The 20818-nt window shown below is 38.3% G+C and overlaps 1 protein-coding gene across 1 annotated transcript; it reads left to right on the top strand.

Annotated features, from left to right (window-relative positions):
• Positions 1-751: 751 nt before the first annotated feature.
• RAB18 (RAB18, member RAS oncogene family) lies at positions 752-17972 on the top strand. Its single transcript, XM_088150297.1, has 7 exons — positions 752-910; positions 5122-5177; positions 9956-10017; positions 12694-12766; positions 13895-14013; positions 14096-14162; positions 15901-17972. Exons 1-7 carry the CDS (start codon positions 843-845, stop codon positions 16071-16073), a joined length of 618 nt encoding a protein of 205 aa, XP_088006423.1. The 5' UTR covers positions 752-842; the 3' UTR covers positions 16074-17972.
• Positions 17973-20818: the final 2846 nt, after the last annotated feature.

The raw sequence follows: 20818 nt of genomic DNA, 5'->3' as shown, positions 1-20818 counted from the left end.
CTGGTTGGGAACTGAAGATGTGACACATTAGAAGGCACCATAGGATGCTGTAATGTGAAGGAAAGCCAATAAAAAATAAATGTATGTAGTATTTTCTCCTGCTACAGGCATCTCCCTAATACATCTGCCTTCTAATAAATGCTTATTTTTTTCCCAGATATGCAAGAACAGCTCTGCATTCCTACAGAAAAAATGCAATGGCAGGATGATAGGAGTCAATTTCTTAAACTATGTGTGTTGAAACCTTCTGAGTCTCAACGCCTGTACGCCGCCATTCTGAGCCCTCCAAATATGTCACTAATACATTCATGAGGGCAGGCAAACCTGGAAATTAAAAGTCCAATACAGGTGGTATTGAACAAAGGAGGAAACCTTTATTATGCGTTCTTAACAGGCATACAATTAAGTGCAACAAATTTATCCTAACAAATAGGTGGTGAAATTGTCAGGCGGTAATGCAACTTATGTACATAACAACTGGTCTGGCTAAAACGGCCTCGTGACTCATGCTAACCTGCAGCCCAACCCTTCTTTACACACACCACCCCAGTTACCGCTCTTCCTTCTTTTGCCGCCTGTCTCAACAAGCAAAGGAACGACTCTCCGGCTCCCCCCAAACCCAATGTGCGCTTGCGCCCCTGGAGCCCCGGGCCGGCTCCCGACCCAGGACCGGAGAAGGGGCGGGGACGTGACCGAGACGCGGAAGGTCTTCTCGACGCGTGCGCACAACAAGACTTCGGCGGAGGCAAAGGGGCGGATACAGTGGGGCGCAGGCGCAGAAGACGTGGCAGCTGGCGTAGGGACGGGGGCGCCGCCTGTGTAGGGTGTCGTCGGCGGTCAGGATGGACGAGGATATTTTGACTACCCTGAAGATCCTCATAATCGGCGAAAGCGGCGTGGGCAAGTCCAGGTAACTCCCTCCTTGGCTCGGGCCAGTTTCGGGCCCCGCTGCGTCTCCCTCTGCCGGCCTTCCTTGCCCCACCCCGGCTAGGCCCAGTCTGGCCGCCCCTTCGAGCTAAAGGGCAGTTCCTCTGCCAAGAGGGTGCCGTGGCCGGCGGGGGGCTTGTTCCCCGACAGTCATTCATATTTACTCACGAGAAAGTCCTCAATGTTGGTGGGACTCGCTCTTCACTGAGGGTGCGTCGGATGGGGGGGGTTCTGTGGGGGGAGGGAAGGTTTGAGGGGTCAAGCACGTCCGAAAGCCGCAGCCCCGAATCTCTTCTCTGTCCTTGGAGCTCCCCTGTGGCTCAGAGGAGCGTCGCACTCTGCGAATGCCCAGAGGCACTGCGCTTTTGGCACGTCTGTATCCTGCTTGGCTGCGTTTGGAAGCCAGCTGGCAGGCTGGGCTTAATTTAGCTGGGGGTAGTGTGAAGGCTCATAATTTTGGGGTTCTGCCTGTAATTTTGCCCTTGCTGACTTCACAGAGGAGTGGCCTTTCCTTTGGGGGAGAGGGAGGGGTGGCGATTTGTTCAGAGCTGCCTGCTCAGTCCATGGTACATGTGATTGGTGAATCTTGGATAACTTACATCACAAACAAGGCAAAGGTTATTGTATCTTTCTTAATCCCCTTGAAAGTATTATTTGGTGTGGAGTAATTTCTGTAGTGGTATGACACGGCTTAGCTTTACTGCTGTGAGCAGTACCTTGATCTGGATTTTTAAGAAAAACATCAACTAACAATGCAATACAAGATGTCAGTAAGAGTGGTGTATAGGGGTATGAATACCTGCAGTTAAAGATGATTTCATATTTATTTATCAATTTATATAGTCACCTATCTCAAGCTAATGACTCTGGGTGGCTAACAATATTAAAAAATATATAAAAAACAAAGACAAAACAAAAATAAAACAAAAACAACACACATAAAACAGCAGCTGGGGTGAAAACAAATCCATCCATAACGATTAACATAGTCAATGTACTAGGTGAACCCCACCTCCTGACTCACAGGCCTAGTGACAGAACCAGATCTTTAAGGCCTTAGGGAAGGCCCACATGTTCTGGAAGCAGTGATAAACTCCATAATCTAGTGGATATTTATCTGATATGTGCATTAAGTTGTTGGATTTTGATTCTGGATGTTTGTGTTGTCTGTCGCTATTTACTAGGCCTGTGGAAGCACCATAACCAATGTTTAGTACGACACTGGTTATGTGATAGAATATATGCTGCCTGAATAGTCTTTAATAACTAAATCTGCAATTCAGAATTTATGGAACTGAGAGAGAAGAAAGAGGGGGAGAATACATACTTGCATGTGCATACACACGCACACACACACACTTGTATCCTTTCTCCCCTCCTCCATTGCCTTCATATACTGTAATCTGTTGCAAGTGCTCTGCTGGCAGGCATAGTTCCAGAATATCTTTTGGATTAGGTCATCCCCAAGTATATGACTTTAAAAGTTTACATTTTACAAGTATTGTTTATCTGTAAAGTAATGCAAGGCATACTGCAAGCTTCAGAGCCTCTTGGAAGGTAAGTTGAGACTCTTAGGTATAAAGTTAAGATACTTTGTGGAATCTTTAATTTCCTTAGGATGAAGGGCAAGGGTCTGCAAGGGGTGTTTTTTTTGTTTTTCTTGTTTTTTTTCTTTTTTAATGCAAAGTGTATTTACATAAGCATGGGATGGTGTGTTGTCGAGTATAATGGAACAAGTAGAACATGATCTCTCTCTTATTTATTTATTTATTTTGTCTGTCTGTCTGTCTCCTGAATTCTGCTGCAGCTGAAACTTGAGTATTTTGCTACAGCAGATTCCCAGTGGGATGAAATAGGCAACATGGTGTTCCTAAGGAGTCTTGAGCTACAACTCATTTAATCCTTATTTGTTGGATATGCTGATTTATGGGAATTTTAGTCTAAAAGATCTAGTGAGCAATGAATTGCCTATTCCTGGAACAAACTTTTGGCAGGTGTGTAAACATTTATCATTCATTAATATTAATTAATTAATATGCATTAATTAATTAATATGCATTAAGCGCAGCGGCTTAATGATGCTGAAAGTTGCCGGCCAGAAATGGTCGACACTTCAGCGGTTTGAGCCCAGCCTTCACATAGCAGAGTGAGTTCCTGCTTCCTCCCCCAGGTCCTGTCAACCCAACAGTTCGAAAACTCATGTGAGTAGATAAATGGGTACTCTCACTCCGGTGGGAGAAAAAATGCTGGCGGCACCTTGCAAAAGGAGTTGGGAGCAGTTGCTGGTAGCGTGAAACGACGCTTGCCCAAAAAAGGCGCAAAGCAACAGAAACCCTGCCTCCTGCACTCGCCAGCTGGGCTCTGCTCTAGGAAGGAGGCACTGGCAAACCACTTCCAAAACACCTTGCCTTGAAAACTGCAAAGGACTCGTCCAAAAGCAGTCACTGCAGAGTCAGTAACGACTGAGTGCAGATAAAAACAAAAACAAAAAAACTTATTTTTGCAGCAGTCCTTCAAGGCTGATTCACATAAGCTGCATGTCTTCGGTATTGGGAGGTTCTAAGGCTGTTGAATAAGTTTATAGCTTGGATCAGCAATATGAACATCCTGGATCACTATGTATTATTTCTGTTCTATGAGTATCTGCAGATTCATTGTTGACATCTTAAATCTTAACGTTCAAGTACTGCTGTTGCTACTGCCTGGTAAATATGCAGTGAGGCTGTTTTAATATAAGTGGGTTTTAAAATTGTAAATAGATATTCAGTTTACTTTCTTTTTAGACTATAATTTATCTTAGTACTTATAAGCAAATATACAAACTAGGTTCACAGATTCCATGGGGAGTTTGACTTTGGTTTGCTGGTTGGATTAACCAACACAGTAAGCCAGCATTAATAATATTTTACCAGCTATTTTGTGATAAGGGAAATGGAGATATACTAACACGTTTCTGAATTTCTTGTGCATAATTCTGATTTCAGATATTTTAAGTAGTATTTCTTACATAAAAATGTTTTTTGTTCTTTTTATTCCTTTGTTCTTTTGCTCTTTGGTTGTCCTTGTAAAATCAATAAAACTGAAAAAAAAATTGAAATGTATCATAGCTTAAAATGCCTCTGCAATTTCTAGAAATGTGGAATTAAATTCTAAGATTTTGTTGGACAAGACTTTTCAAGGGAACAGGTTACAGTACTGCTTTACCAGTGTATTTTAAATTACATAATTAATCTTGACTTATTGAAAAACCATACTAATTTGGTTTGCACACACAAAACTAAGCCATTATGTACAGGCTTGTACAGCACATTAAGTTGTGGTGTACTGTAGTGGCTAAGGTGGAGGGCTAGGACCTAAGGAATACTTAGGTTCCAGTCTACTCTAAATCACGGAATCTCACTGGGTGAATTTGGGCCACTGTTTCTCAGCCCAGTCTAACTTGTTGGGTTATTGTGGGGGAAAAAAAATAATAGTGCAGCATATACCCACTTGAATTCCTGGAGGAAAAGTGAGAAATGTATCCTACAAACAAAGCAAAAACCATGCCATATGATGACATAACCTTAAGCTGAACCAGATCATAGTTGTAGTAGGAGAAGAAGAGCAGCTCCTTCTCTACTTAAAGAATATGTAAGTTTGGTATCTTAGAAATCCCCCATCCTTTTTAGATTGGTAGGCACATCTGAAATGCTAAAAGTGTGTTGTGCACACAATCACAAAATGACTGCTTTAGTAGGTGTGGCCAGTCATAAAAAGATCACAGTTAAGAGAGTAGGCTGATGAAATTGTTCTAGGACACCCTGTTCACCTCCCTACAGTGTTCTCTATTACTGCACCATATTCCAACAGAATACTAATGGCTGTAGTCATCTGGTACATTTTTTTCCCCTAGGAATGGCAATGGGGGCCCATATGGAAAGGAAAGATTATTCACAACATGCTAACTTGCTTTTAAGTTTTAAAATCTATAGTACAAATCAGGGTAGCCTGGCACCAAAGTGACAGGTGTACAGGGGAACTTATGTATGCAGGCATTCTTGTTGGGACCCTAGTTCTAGGAGAATGTCTGCCTTGAAGGGGAGGGTGTTCATTAAAACAATAATTGCTTAATACAATTTTGAGTTGGTAATAAATATCTTCAGTAGAATTTGTAAAATCTCATTTCTCTCTCTTCCTTTCTTTTCCTTTGTATAGCCTTTTGTTACGGTTTACAGATAATACATTTGATCCAGAACTTGCAGCAACAATTGGTAAGTTTGTATTGATTGTATTTAGCTTGATCAGATATAGAATAGGAAGTAGTGCTGGTAACATTATTCTGTTGCTTGATAAAAATGGAATCATTGTAATCGAGAAAGCTCCTCCTGATACAAGTATAATCGCAACACAGTACTGATGTACCCAGTTGGACTACAAATTTTTCATTAAGTGTTTACCTTACAAAGTTTAACTCTTCTAACAGAATAAAGAAATTCATCATGTAGTTTGGTCATCTGTTTATCATGTAGTAATCTTAGTAAGCTTCTCTGTTTACAGTAGTTGTTAGCAAACTGAACATTATTTGAAATATCTGGATATATCATTGTATCCAAGTTTAATTATACTTAGAATAGACCAACAAAAATCAATGAGACTTCATCTAAAAGAAGTTCTATTAATTTTGAGTGTTTGTTCTTTAAATTACTATGCTTAATTCCAAAGTTCCATGCTATAAATGTACCTAGGCCTTCTCCTTGCAGATGTTGGATGAACAATATTTGTTTCTTTTTTGCATTTCTTTTTATTTGTATGTATGTATGTATGTATGTATTGATTTGGGTTGTGTTTTGAACTTTTTGGCTTGTAAAGAAAGCAAAAAAACAACAACCCCAAAGCAAAAACAAAATCTAATTCTTGATTTGTCTAATTGAACCTGCTGTGCATATTTATCTGTTAGAGTTTTTTAATACACAGTCTGATGCTGTGGGAAGTTGGAAAGAATATCTTATTAATCTATTTCACAGAAAACTGGCATAACTAAGCATGGCAAAAATTTGGTGAAGTATGTACTAACTAGAGAACTCTCCTAAGTTTAGAGCATATAAATAATAAAAAGCATTGACTTTATAACTGTAGTTTGGCTTTTAATCTGTTGCTATGATTGTTTAGATTCAGCTAAGCTGCTACAAATTTTTGCAAAGATGATAAATCCTTCAAGAGCATGGGAGTATGTATCAAACACTTCCTTTTGGATCATTAAAGCTACAGAATGACTTGCATGTACACGCATGCAAAGACAGCCCAGAGCAAGTCCCAAATCAGCCACGCAATTATGGAAAAACTGTGTCTACTTTAATGATTTGAAGGGAGATGTTTCATTTGCACTCACATACATTGAGAAGCACCTCTTTTGAAGGGCAAGTAGAACTGTACTCTGCTACTTTTGGCCCTTTGCTTTTATCTTAATTATTTGCATATTGTAAGAGGGTTTGTATGTTATTGGGACTTTAGTATGTTTACCATTTCTTGATGATAATAAGTAATACATTAGTATACTTGAGAGGCCCATTTTTTCTATTCTTATTGTAATCTTGGGAAAAAAGTTATTACGTAGTATCCTCTTTACAAGATGAGCTTTCCTGCCTGGTACCATAGTTTTAAGCTATTACCTATTTTTTAAAGTTTTATTTTATTTGGTGCCTTCGAGTCAATGTTGATTCCTGGTGACTGCCTGGACAAGTCCCTGCAGTTTTCTTGGCAATATTTCAGAAGTGATTTGCCACTGCCATTCCTAGGGCTGAGACAAAGTGACTGGCCCAAGGTGACCCAGCCGGCTTTCATGCCTAAGGTGGGGCTAGAACTCCCAGCCTTCTGCTTTCTAGCCTGGTGCCTTAACCACTAGATCAAACTGGCTCTTTTTTAAAAAAATACTTCTTTATTAAAGCTCAACTTGGCTCATATTTGAACATAGTTAACAAATGAAAATTGTGCTCTTCATTTTAGAATAGATTGCAAACCTTTCAGATCTCTTACAATCCAGTCTTATTCATGTTTACCTGGAAATAAATGTCTCTAAATTCTGTAGCACTTTTTTAGATGTATGATATGTATGATTAAGCCCTAATAACTACAAAAACAGGAAGAGGAGATCTGATTCAAAGACAAATCAGTGAGATGACTATCATGATTTGAAGGGTTTTGTTTTGATAATTTGATAAAGGAGCATTGTAATCTTAAAGAGCATCTAAAGATGCTGTTAATCAGGAGAAAACTTTTCTTCTAAGGACAATTCCATTTTCTAAGTTTTTAAAGCATTAAAGTAAATATTTCTGAAACAATATAACATACTTTATTTTTGAGTTTATTTGCATGTTTATATATCACTAACAATACAGAGTTAATACCTATACATAGCATTTTGGGTGAAGTTGTTAATAACTTTGGATTGAATATTTCAGCTGTGGGAAGAACTGATATATCAAAGACAAGGTGGGTCCCAAACCTCTATAGTGTTTCAAGTTAAAAAGGGGTAGGAGAATGCTGTAAGTCAACAGTTGGTGGTGGAGGAATTCTGTCACAATCCCTTGGCAGAAGAAGGTGGCATAGCTCTTAGAAGAGAGATTTGGATGAGGAAGAATGGGACTGTGTTCATTCAAGCCATAGGCAAAATAAGGTGGTGTAATATACATTATATGTACTGGTGTCCTGGCTACCTTACACCATAATGGCTCTTGTAAAATTGATTGTATGAAGAAACATTCACCTGCTCCACCCACAGTAGGTGCACACATTTACAAGTAGACATACCATTTACTTGGATGCAGGACTATATTTTGTATGAGACAAATGATATATAAAGTGTCTGCTTTGCCCCCTGTATTTGTGTTGGATTTATGTGGTCTCATTTGGTTGCTTTTGCAGAGATTCATAAAATGAGTGGGCATCAGTTTGTCAGATGCTTTTTTGTGAATGAATTATCCAAGGCAAGAACTACAGAGTTGGTCATTTTATACCTGTGCCATAAGCTTGCTCATCAAACAGCTTCTCACAAAATTAGAAAAAGAATCTGTGTTAGAAGCGCCATGAATCCCACAAACCATGCATCGTATGTCATGTCACTTCGTAGCTCCCTCCATGTGTTGCTTGCAATGAAAGACATTTCCTATGCGGGATTGATGTTTGTAAAAATGGTAATCTTCTATGGTTTGCCCTTCAGTGCTGAATTTCTTTAAAAAGATATGTTTACTATTGAGTGTTGTATGTATGATGAGTTAAACTAAATGTACAGTGGGGCAAAAAAGTACTTAGTCAGCCACCAATTGTGCAAGTTCTCCCACTTAAAAAGATGAGAGAGGCCTGTAATTTTCATCATAGGTATACCTCAACTATGAGAGACAAAATGGGGAAAAAAATCCAGAAAATCACATTGTCTGATTTTTAAAGAATTTATTTGCAAATCATGGTGGAAAATAAGTATTTGGTCAATATCAAAAGTTCATCTCAATTGTTATATATCCTTTGTTGGCAATGACAGAGGTCAAACGTTTTCTGTAAGTCTTCACAAGGTTTTCACACACTGTTGCTGGTATTTTGGCCCATTCCTCCATGCAGATCTCCTCTAGAGCAGTGATGTTTTGGGGCTGTCGCTGGGCAACACGGACTTTCAACTCCCTCCAAAGCTTTTCCATGGGGTTGAGATCTGGAGACTGGCTAGACCACTCCAGGACCTTGAAATGCTTCTTACGAAGCCACTCCTTCGTTGCCCGGGCAGTGTGCTTGGGATCATTGTCATGCTGAAAGACCCAGCCACGTTTCATCTTCAATGCCCTTGCTGATGGAAGGAGGTGTTCACTCAAAATCTCACGATACATGGCCCCATTCATTCTTTCCTTTACATGGATCAGTCGTCCTGGTCCCTTTGCAGAAAAACAGCCCCAACGCATGATGTTTCCACCCCCATGCTTCACAGTAGGTATGGTGTTCTTTGGATGCAACTCAGCATTCTCTCTCCTCCAAACATGACGAGTTGAGTTTAGACCAAAACATTCTACTTTGGTTTCATCTGACCATATGACATTCTCCCAATCCTCTTCTGGATCATCCAAATGCTCTCTAGCAAACTTCAGACGGACCCGGACATGTACTGGCTTAAGCAGGGGGACACATCTGGCACTGCAGGATTTGAGTCCCTGGCGGCGTAGTGTGTTACTGATGGTAGCCTTTGTTACTTTGGTCCCAGCTCTCTGCAGGTCATTCACTAGGTCCCCCCATGTGGTTCTGGGATTTTTGCTCACCATTCTTGTGATCATTTTGACCCCACAGGGTGAGATCTTACATGGAGCCCCAGATCAAGGGAGATTATCAGTATGTCTTCCATTTTCTAATTATTGCTCCCACAGTTGATTTCTTCACACCAAGCTGCTTGCCTATTGCAGATTCAGTCTTCCCAGCCTGGTGCAGGTCTACAATTTTGTTTCTGGTGTCCTTCAACAGCTCTTTGGTCTTGGTCATAGTGGAGTTTGGAGTGTGACTGTTTGAGGTTGTGGACAGGTGTCTTTTATACTGATAACAAGGTCAAACAGGTGCCATTACTACAGGTAACGAGTGGAGGACAGTGGAGCCTCTTAAAGAAGTAGTTACAGGTCTGTGAGAGCCAGACATCTTGCTTGTTTGTAGGTGACCAAATACTTATTTTCCACCATGATTTGCAAATAAATTCTTTAAAAATCAGACAATGTGATTTTCTGGATTTTTTCCCCCATTTTGTCTCTCATAGTTGAGGTATACCTATGATGAAAATTACAGGCCTCTCTCATCTTTTTAAGTGGGAGAACTTGCACAATTGGTGGCTGACTAAATACTTTTTTGCCCCACTGTAGCATTTTAGTGGTATTTTATTTTCTTCCAAATCATTATACCAGAATAATGGGGTGATAAAAATATGTGAGCACTTTCAGAATTAGTGTATAACAATCTGTCATTCATTGTTTTTTCCGCCTCTCAGCTTAACTTTGTGTCTGAAACAACATATTGTGCTCTTGTATTTTAGGTGTTGATTTCAAAGTGAAAACAATCTCAGTTGATGGAAATAAGGCTAAGCTAGCAATCTGGGTAAGTTTTAATAATAAAACATATGACTCCATTAGCTTATTCAAGATTACTAACTGAATATGTTGTCAATAAAAGGCTTTGAAACCTTATGAAAAAGGGCTCCTTTACCTATAAGTAATAGTTTATCTTATTTTAGTAGGTGAGATTTCAGAATACTGGTGAATAAGTATGCATAGTTTATTTTGGTTGAAGCAAAACAGAAAGACTTAATGTTTGGAAGGTTTGTGTACTTCCACTTATCATATTGTTGTTCTGATTTTCAGCATGATTGCAAGAAGTAATATGAATATAGGTAGTCCCTGGGTTAAGAATGCCTGGTTTATGGATGACCCATAGTTAAGAATGGAGCCTATTGTAGCAAAATTTGAGTTAAATACACAATGGGTTGAGTTAATTACACAATACTGCTTATACAGTATTATACAATAATACTGTTCCCGGCTTACAGATTTGACTTAAGGACAGACCTTGGGAGTGGAACTCATTCTTAAACTGGGGACACCTTAACTCAAAATACATTCTTTCATGTTCTTATTGGTATATTTTTTTTTATTCTGTTCCCATATAATAATGACAGAGTGAGGAAAGCAGATTTAAAAAGCCTTATTTAATCACACAGAAAAAAAGCAATGGCCATTTGGTGCTTTTTAATTAATTAATTAAATAATAAATAGGAAAAAATGAAGGTTTGTTGGGGGGCAAGTTGAATCAGGTTTAAGATTTGAGCCCGAGCCTTGCCTATTTTGTAGGGCTGTCAGAGGAAGAAAGCGGGGCAGAAACTAAGCACCCCCTGTGGAATATGTGTATGTGGGGTAGTTCAGAGCTAGGAACAGGATAGGTCAGTGTTTTGCCAGGGGAGGCCATGTGGCAGAGCTACTAGGCAGAGGGCAAGGAAGCACCCTGAAGAGAGGGTTCATAGAGAATGCAGTAGTTTCTTTACCTCAGACCCAAGTGACAGATCATGGGTTCGCAAAGGCCACCCCAAGACTGCCTTCTTGTTCCTTACACTTGAGTAGGAAGGTGTTCTGCCCTCCTTCCCATTGGGAGGCAAGGTCCTTTCCTAGCCTAGTTTGTCAGCATTTGCTGAGAGATGTTGTCACTGCTGTTGCTGCCCACCTCCGTACTCCTTTCCCAGAATGGTCGTTCTCTTGCCACCCAAGAAAAGGCAGAGGAGTACGAGGAGGAATCCAGCTGGAATGGGTAGAGGGAAGCTGCTGGGAAGAAAATTTAAAGGAAAGTAGGGATGTCTGCTTCTCCCACAGCAGTTCCTTGCTAGTAGCAGCTTTTTCCATCCCAGAACTGATGGTCTCTGGCCTGAGCTGTGACAGCCCTTTGATGAGGGGCTAGATGTGCAGCTGTCACTCATTGTTCCCCCTCAGGTTCAGAGTTGCACTTCCTTCTTAGCCAGACAGTCTGTAGTGCCTAGCCATGGTCAGCAATCTGCTGCCGTACTGTTGGACATCACTCTCCTGCTGTATGTGTCATTGAGGCACCAGCTACAGAAAATTACCTTGAGTACTGCATATGGCCTGTGGCCTGCATGTGGCCACAAGTTTGAGACTTCTGCTCTAAAGGATTATTTTAATAATTTGGCAGACTTCTATCCTGTTATTAGAAGTTGACATGACCTCTGTGGCATGGACTGACTTTTTCCCAAATTAGTCTGGTTTGCTAGGTGTAACTCTTCTTGCATAGACAGTACTTAGCATCAGTGAGCCAAGTGTGGTAACCAGGTGTTTAGATTGTTTATGATACTGTCTGGGAAATTGCTGTTGAAGAGGCATACAGATATCAGTACTAATTGAAACAGGTTGGGTAGTTTGTTAATGAGCTTACCATACCAATGTTATATTATCTTAATTGACTTCCAGGTCAATGAATTTGTTAATATGTAAGGGGGTTCCTGTTGAATGTCCATTCTCCCTGTATTTTTACCCTTTTAATTGTGGACTTGAATTATGGAATAGTCTCCCCAGGGAGGACCATCTGGCACCTTCTGATGTTCTTTTGGTGCAGTCAGAGACTCTTACATTTTCAGAACTCATTTTCTTGTGTTTCTTATTTGTAAACCTGGAAAAGGGATGAGCAAATACAAGATATTAATCTTTGCAAATAGTCATACAGTATTTATAAATCCTTAATGGTTTTTTGCGTATTGAACAAAGAAATAGTGACTTCTTTTGAATTGCTTTTATATAGTGTTGTACAGCAACAAGTTTTAGAAGTAAATAAAAGGAAGCGGGAAAAGTGTATTAGTAATAGAAAAATTCCTGTCACTATTAACATTCCATATTGCCTTTCTTCTTGCTGAAATAAATAGTTCTGAATTGTGTTTATGATTGCTGAATAGAACTTTGTCTTATTTGCTCTTGGCTTAAGTTCACTCTTATGGATATAAATTGAAAGATCCTGCAAGGTGAAAATATTAATATTAGGATTCATACTAGCTCTGTTTACAGTTAATGTTTACTGAATCAATCCAGTTTTCTGAGTTTACACAACCATATATTAATCATATAGGCTGGGTTCTCATAACATATTAGGCTAAAATGTAATTTACTAGTTTGTAGTTCAAATGTTCTATAAACAACTGCTGGGTTTTTTTTAAGAGGTGAGCTAGGAGTAGGACAATACTTTATTAAATCAAATACTGACACAGCTTTCTGAATTCCTTAGGACACTGCAGGTCAGGAGCGATTCAGAACACTAACACCCAGCTATTACAGAGGAGCACAAGGAGTTATATTAGGTAAGTATGTGACTAGTCACTGCTTATCTGAAAATACTCTAATTTGTATTAAGATTTAAGTTTTTAACTCCTTTGCCTTGATGAAACTCCTGCAGAGTATCTGTCAGCCTTCTGATATTTAATACTTAATTACTCTAGTTTAAGAAATTAAGTTATTAAGTAGTAATAAACCAGTCCTATGGGAATTGCTAGAAGGTTCACAATGTATTGTTCATGATTTTGCTCATTGTCCTCATCCTGTGGTTCTTTCTTCCAAACTCAACAGGCTTTTTTTAAAATAGCAAAGCAGCTGCAATTGGTTACAGTTTGACATGGGGTGGTATTATTTATTTCTTCTCAGCCAATTCCTTGCTCAGAATTCCTTTCTAATTTGCATATCTGGAGAGGAGGCTTGGGACTGGCAAGTAACTGGAAGGGAATGATGGAATAATTGCTTGTCTAATGGTTATCTGTTTAATCTGAAGCTACAGACCAATATTTTTACATAATAAGAAAGGCATTGTTAGGAATTGCGTACCATCTGTACTATAATTTCCTCAGAATTAATATTTGGAGGATTTGTGTCCTCTAGTAACAGTTGCTTTCTTGGGAAAAATGTCAGCTTGGTATAAAAAGTTATTTTAATAGAACTATCAGTCTCCTTTCATTTTCTGACTACTTGAAGTTTGCTAGGTTCAGATTTGCTGATACTGCAACCTTGGAAAATCTAATAGTGAAATAGAGATGGAATCTCTGTATTCAAGTAACAGTGTATTTGTGTAAGATAATGTCTGCATATGGCTTCATGAGGTTATCCAGATATTTGGTTATTACCACAATTTAGCTTTGTTCACTGAGATCAAGCAGTTCAGAGGTACTTAGATTTGCAACTTAGACTTTAAAGTCATAATAAAACTGATTTTAGAAGAACTTTGGGCATTAATATCAAATAAAACCATCAAGTATAACCGAGTAGTTAGATTTATATAGCTTTGAATAATGGCTTTCTAGATGATGATGATGCAATAATGAAACGGTTGAGGAACAGGAGAGGAAGACAGTGGTATTGTAGTGTGAATTTGAAAGTGCTTGACTTACGTTCAGAGACTTGAAATGTTATACTGATAACTCTGCTAATTTTTATTACAGTTTATGATGTCACAAGAAGAGACACATTTGCTAAACTAGACAATTTGTTAACTGAATTGGAAACATACTGCACAAGATATGATATAGTTAAAATGCTAGTTGGAAACAAAATAGATAAGGTAGGTAGATCTAAAAATTACTGGTGGCGTATAAACTTTGTGCATGCGTGTATGATCATCTAATAGTTCTACTTTTTAATAGGAAAACAGAGAAGTTGACAGAAATGAAGGTCTTAAGTTTGCCCGAAAACATTCCATGTTATTTATAGGTGAGTTCTTGAAAAGAAGTATGGTAAAGCAATTTATTATCATAGTCCTATTCTTATACTGCTCTCATGGCTCAGATTTTATTGTCATCTTATTTAATAAAATGGTACAATAGCTATAATGTAGGCTAACTGAATTACATAAATTAATAGATGAAACGTATTAAGCCTCAAGGTGTTCAAAAAAGATTCACAGATATAGTTGCTGTTGAGGTTTCAATATTCTTATAGCAGAATGCATTTTATTGATGTCTCTTCCAGGCACAGCCTTGCTCCTTTCTTCTGGCAAAACAATAAGCAATCTGTTTCTATCCAAAAGGCATTAGACCATGTTAGTTGGTTACAGTATGACAAAATGAGATGGATAGTTTTGATAAGGTTGAAATTGGATGGAAAACGAAGTATTAAATGCTAAAACACGGTAGAAGAGTATAATACTTCTTTAATTGTGGCTTGCTGTGGAAACCTTTTGGCTACAGTTGATAGATATTACAAAGCTATCCTGTAATACATATTCAGAGCAGGATGTTTCAGCTAGTGATAACAGTAGCAGTCTCCTGGTTTCATGCAGTGTTCAGCTTCAGTCATTCATAGTCCTGCAGCAATCAAAGGTAATCCCAGTGAGATGGCTTAATAGAGTACTCTCAGTCTTTAGAGTACTGTAAGTAACACTTTCCGTGATTCTTATGCCCCTTTGCTACAGAAAACATTCGAACTTCCTTTTGTCTTTCTAATTCATGGATGTTTTCTAGTAGCCTGGAAATGGGTTCTCATGATGGATTGGAACAAAACCTAAACACATTCTGCTAAAAGCATATTTGTTCATGGTTTTTACTTGCCTCCAGTTTCTGATTTTCAGTTTCAGTGCTACTTAATTAGGACCCTTTTTAAGTTCTAAATTAAACTTCCCAGGCAGGACCTTGCCTTGTTTCTTTGCAAGTGTCGTGCAAGAGTAAAAGTGTTCCAGTAAATAATCAGAAAAGGGCTGGAAGGCATTACCAAAGAACCTTGCCTTTTAGTTTGTCATCAAATATTTTCCCTTGCAATGTGTAGAGATTGAGAGATGGATAATATCAAGTTGCTTCTAGTGAGGCCAAGTAGTCTAACCAGAATGTGTGTCTTATATATATTTCTAAATCTTCAGCAACACAGTGACTTTAATGGCAAATAAATCTATGGTCCTTGAAAACAGAAATGTTGATAACTGTAGAAGTAACTAAACTAAATATTTCACTCATTTTCATAAAATCTAATCTGTGGGGGGAAAGTACAGATTTTTGGTTTGTCACAAAACAAACCTGTTCCCCAGATGGGTCTTGAATTTTCCTGTAGTAGTCTCATTTCTATCAAACAAATAGAGATGAGTAATCTGCAGCCTGTATACACAGCTCCAGCCCCTTTGCGTAGACCTGGTAGCCTGTAAAATTGTGGCATTGAAAGTCAGTGGCAAGCCACTGGTTTTCAAATAAAGACTCAAATGGATACATCAAGTCTGTGATAGATTCAGCCCTATCCTTTCAGTGTTTTATGATCAGTGTACCTTGAGTTCCGTAGCTTGAAAACATACATTAAAAAAAACTGCACAGTTGTGCCAAAAAGTATGTGCTCCCTGCAGTAGCAGTGCATTTCATTTAATACTACAGTTTTAGAGAGTAGCATCCTTTCACATTATAGAAACTGCAGCAATGTACAGTGAAATCTTTTTTTAACATTTCCACTCTTTTTCTCCTCCCCCTTTTAGAGGCAAGTGCAAAAACATGTGATGGTGTACAGTGTGCTTTTGAAGAACTTGTTGAGAAAATAATTCAGACTCCTGGACTGTGGGAGAGTGAAAGCCAAAACAGAGGTGTAAAATTATCGAACAACGAAGAGGGCTACCGAGGTGCCTGTGGTGGCTATTGTTCTGTGTTATAAGCTCTGTGGGAGTGTTCTTATTTAAGGGGTAGAGATGTCCTTTGTACATTAACTCATATCTGCTAATTTTAGGGACCTTGCAGTTTGCACATATTTGTGTAGTATGGCAGTGAACATTTTCTTAGGAGAATGTATTCTGCAGCTTTTCCAGTTGAGAAATGCTATGGTAAGCATGCCTAAATTGCAACGTTCTGGGTTTTTTTATATGTAGCATCACATTTTGTTAGGAACATGCACACTCAGATTTCATACCTTTATCATGGAAAATTTGGAAAACTATATGTTGACTGTGTACTCTGACTGGTCTCTAACTCAAATTACAGGACTGCTTGAGACATATATCTCAAATGATGCAAGCAGATAGAAGTAAAAATTGCACTTTTTATTGGCAAATACTTTTTCTTACCTGTTTAACAGCATGATGATACAATCTTTTTTTAGCTATAAGCAACACCTTTTCTAGCTTGTAACTTGTCCTGGGTGCTTCTGAAATACAAGGGAAGGGAAAGGATAACTTTTAAAATGATTACTGCAATAAGTAGCCATTGGAGTTTTAACCCTGAAAGGTATGGAATGGTACTTTGCACCATAAAGTTAATGGTGCAAGTCTGCAGAAGAATGATTTTTGGTTATGGGCTTCACAGGGTCCCATTGTAAATCACTTTGCCAAGTTTTGAACGTTTCTGTGTTACTATTGTAATTTGGACTCAGTAACCCAAAACTATTGCTCCTTGATGTGTGAAAGGCTTGAATTAAATGGCTGCTATATTTGTGGCTATTGGTTCTGAACCTTAACTGTTAAAAATGTCTTCTGGATGTGTGTGTCTGTATAAGGAATATGCTGTTTTGTTGAGGTTTTGCTGTAACAAACAGCCAGTGGCTGGCTTGTTTCAGAGAACTTGTATTGTTAATAAATTTTTTCCACAGTATTCTTTTTCCCCCCTAATATCTTGCTCATGTATAGATGAATTTTGTAAATCACTATTCGAGGACTGTTTCTTTAACATGCAATACTGGTACCCTGTTATTATTAGAAATTAATAATTTAGTTAGCAGTTTGAACTACTGTGCAATTTTCTGTAAATACAGAAACAAATATCTTTATACTGTTTTTGTACACTCCAGTGCTGCAAACTGTTGTTGGTTTTTCAACAAGCAGACTGCTGTTGCCATTTGAATCATTTAAAATATTTCAGTTTTTACATTTTTAGAAAACCATGGAACTTACTCTGTAACAAAAAATTGTATTTAAAATAACTGAAAATGTTCAAATGCAGTACACTACACATTATATGTTGCCATTTAGTTTCTAGCACTTTTGCTGAGCAAATTATGGATCCGCAAAGATGGTCATGTTTCTCTGTAATGCAGGTAGGGCAGGATGAAATTTTATTGTAGAAAAGTGTGTTTTTAACATGATAATAAAGATTTGTGAAGCAGGAACACACCCATTTAAAACAATTATCAGGTCATTTGCTTATATTTTCCCCCGATGTTGTTCTGACCCACTTGATGTTTTGGATGAAATTTGAGCAATAGGCTTTAAAAAAAAAAAAATCCCCATTTTCTGCCCCAAGGTAACTCAAAGTATGTGTCCAAAAAAAGTGAAGCCCTCTGAATCATAGAAATAATAAAACCTCTTTCTGCTTTCCCTGGAAAAAGGAGATGCAAAATTCTCCAAGACACCAAGCTTGCCTCCCATACATTAAAACTTTCTGCATACTCTAATCAATGAATATACAAAACCAGTCCCACACTTTAACTGGAAATTGTCCTAGATACTACATGTATGAATGAACAAGGCTAATCTTTTGGTGGGATGTAGCAAATACAGGAATTACAAAGTCTCACTCAAGTACCTCTGTAGAAATTAAGAATAAATGGTTTTATCTCACCCGACACTTTTACTAATGCAAAGTTGAAAATGTACTGTACTTCCCTACAAATTTCCTGTGTCTGCTTGACCATGATGTAAACACTGTTTTTGAGGTAAAAAGTAGGGCAAACCACGGTTAATTATCATTCTACCTATCCTCAATGTGTATCCTGTTAAATGAGAGGATCCAATTTCGATACTGTAAAATCTTAAATCCATGAGGAAACCCCACACCAGAACTTCTTCCAGAAGGTCTATATTCAGGGGAATGGGAGCCGGGGCAATAAAATTGATGGATGAAGCTTTACAGTTGCTTAAGGCACTAATTTGATCCGTTAAGCTCTGGAGGCTACATCTCAAAATGACTCCAGGCCTTGCCCATTTTACTCTCAATGTGCCGTGGAGAGGCTGATGCAGCCCTTGAGCCAACAGAATTCATTCGTCCCTACATGAAGTTGTACTCATTTCGGTTTATTAAGACTTAATGGGGCAAGTAAAGGGCATCTTTGAAAGAGGGTTAAAATTGATACCCTATTGGTCGCTTCAGATGCGTACCCTTTGCTTATAGGAAGAAAGGCTGGCCTATTAAGCAAACTTGTTGCTTACATCAACATCTTTTCAAAAAGTGTGGGGAACTAGCTATTCAAATTAGGTTAGACGGTAAGGAAAAACAGTACAATCAAATGGATAGTTATGTTACAAAATCATCTTGCAAAGGTTTTCAGTCCTCTGTGGCTCTTTGGTATATCTTTGATGAAATTGAGCTATTGTACTGGTTCAAGTCTTTCCCAGAAACTGGATTCAATCTAGTATTTTGTTTTCTATCTGAAATAATTGCATGATTTAAGACTATGATTGACATGTGGTATAAGGTAGTTTTTCTGGACATAATTAACATCTTGAAATATTAAAATTGCTTTCTCATAGAAAGCTTCTAAATATTTGGCTTTGCAGAGTTCTTTTCCTTATCAAATTTCAACTGAACCCACTTTTTGAACCGAAGTCCATAGTTCGTGGGTATACTGCATCTACTCCCTTGCCTACAAATTGATGTACAGCTGCAAAATGAACGTTTTTGACTTACAGCCATGAGCAGTAAATACTTGTCCATAATTGTCTCTTGGTTATGAAGATAGGTAAAACTGAAATAGGTTGTATAAACAGAATACAGCAAATCAGAGAAGGGCCAGGTGATACAGTATGGACAGTTACATTATAAGCAAAGCTGTAGGCATCTGCGAGCAATGTACACCATCTGCAATCCAACAGCATTTTCCTATTCTGTGAACAAGTTAGTGTAATGCAAGATTTGGTTTGACAGGATACTCACTGAAAAATATGCAAATGGTTGTACAAACCAAAGTGCTTATATTTTTCAAAAATAACACTAAAGCAACTGGATATGTTCCTTGCTTCAGTCTTACATGGAGAAAAATGAAGGCAACTGTATTTTGAGTCTAGTCTGAAGCAGATCATTCTCTCCAACTCCAATTTATGTGGATGTGGTCTTTATCTCATTCACATTGAACTGTTGCCCTCTTATAGAAATATCTGAAGACCACTCAGAAATTGCAGCTGGTACAAAATGCAGCAGCCTGTAATGGTAGGTGACAGATGCTGCAAGCACATAACATCTGTGCTACCTAGCTCTGCATAGGTTTCTAATAGGTTTCCAGGTGCAATTCAAAGTTGCTGGTTGTAACCTACAAAGTCTAGATGGCCTGGTTGTAGAGTACCTTCAGGACCACCTCTTCCTACTGGAATGGAGTCATCTGACATACTTTTCATGGGAGAATTTGGTCCTTCATTTTGAGGACAGAAGAGAAACAAAGGTCAGAAACAGTGGTTTTGGTGATGGTCCTTCATTTTTTCCTTGAGGCCAGACTAGTACGCATCTTGGGTCTTTTCCTCCAAAGCTGGCCAATACTGAATACTTCTGAAGACCTTTAGGGGGATCATGGAAAGGGGTATTCCTGGCTTGGTGGATTAGGCTATTGTGATATTATATTATGATTTGATAATATTTATTGTCATGGGTTAGTCTGTTTTTATGTTTTATTAACTCATGGGAATCTATTATGTGATTATTTGATAAATAATATGTGAAGCTGGCATGTTGCAAGGCATCAGCCTTCTGAATCCTATGCCATCCCAAAAAAAGGATGGTCCAATCCTTAATTTGTAGTAATATATTATGTTTTGATATTATTTATTGTTATGTTTTAATCTGTTTTTGTGTTTTATAGATAGGAATCTTACATGATTTTTTCTTTAATAAGTAATAAGATGTGAAGCTGGCATGCTGCAAAGAATCAGCCTTCAGAATCCCACACCATCTCACAAAACAAACAGGGTGGCCCAATCCTTAATTTAGAAGTCTTGCATGCTAGCCCACCATAGCAGCCATTTTGTGAATGATCTTATGACATGCTGTTGAAATTCCAAGTATGCCAACATGGCTATAAAGAGTGGAGACCTCTGATTCACTAGCTGAAGTTGACCATAGTGTGAAAAGGTGAATATTACATGCAAAATGACATTTCAACATTTATTGTTTGGTTTGTTGCTTCTTTATTTCTACATTTTGTAAATTTAAAAGAGATAGCCAAATAGCTGGTGTGAAATTAAATAGATGATGTTTTCTTCCAACTGAGAGAACTGTGAAACTCCTGGGAATGGCACTGAGTACATTGTGTACCATCCTTTGACCATGATCTACTCATGCAATCTTAATATTTATGGAAGATCACAGTAGCTCCTTTTACCAACAGAAACAGCTGACTAAGAGCATTTCTCACCAAGAGGAAAAAAACTTTTTTTGACTCCACACTCAGCATGGGAGGAGACAGCTCATATTAGCAGTTGTGCA

Source organism: Python bivittatus, unplaced genomic scaffold (assembly GCF_059951505.1).
Source record: "Python bivittatus isolate LINGU-HERP-01145 unplaced genomic scaffold, Pbiv_v1 ctg000610_np1212, whole genome shotgun sequence".
Lineage (NCBI taxonomy): Eukaryota > Metazoa > Chordata > Lepidosauria > Squamata > Pythonidae > Python > Python bivittatus.
This window is presented reverse-complemented; position numbering and strand designations above follow the sequence as displayed.

What these genes read in the sequence shown, in the direction of transcription:
- RAB18 (XM_088150297.1), top strand. Translation starts at nt 843, where the DNA reads ATGGACGAGGATATTTTGACTACCCTGAAGATCCTCATAATCGGCGAA. An exon ending in AGGCTAAGCTAGCAATCTGG is followed by an intron (nt 10,018 to 12,693) that starts GTAAGTTTTAAT and finishes TGAATTCCTTAG; the next exon opens with GACACTGCAGGTCAGGAGCG. An exon ending in TTGGAAACAAAATAGATAAG is followed by an intron (nt 14,014 to 14,095) that starts GTAGGTAGATCT and finishes ACTTTTTAATAG; the next exon opens with GAAAACAGAGAAGTTGACAG.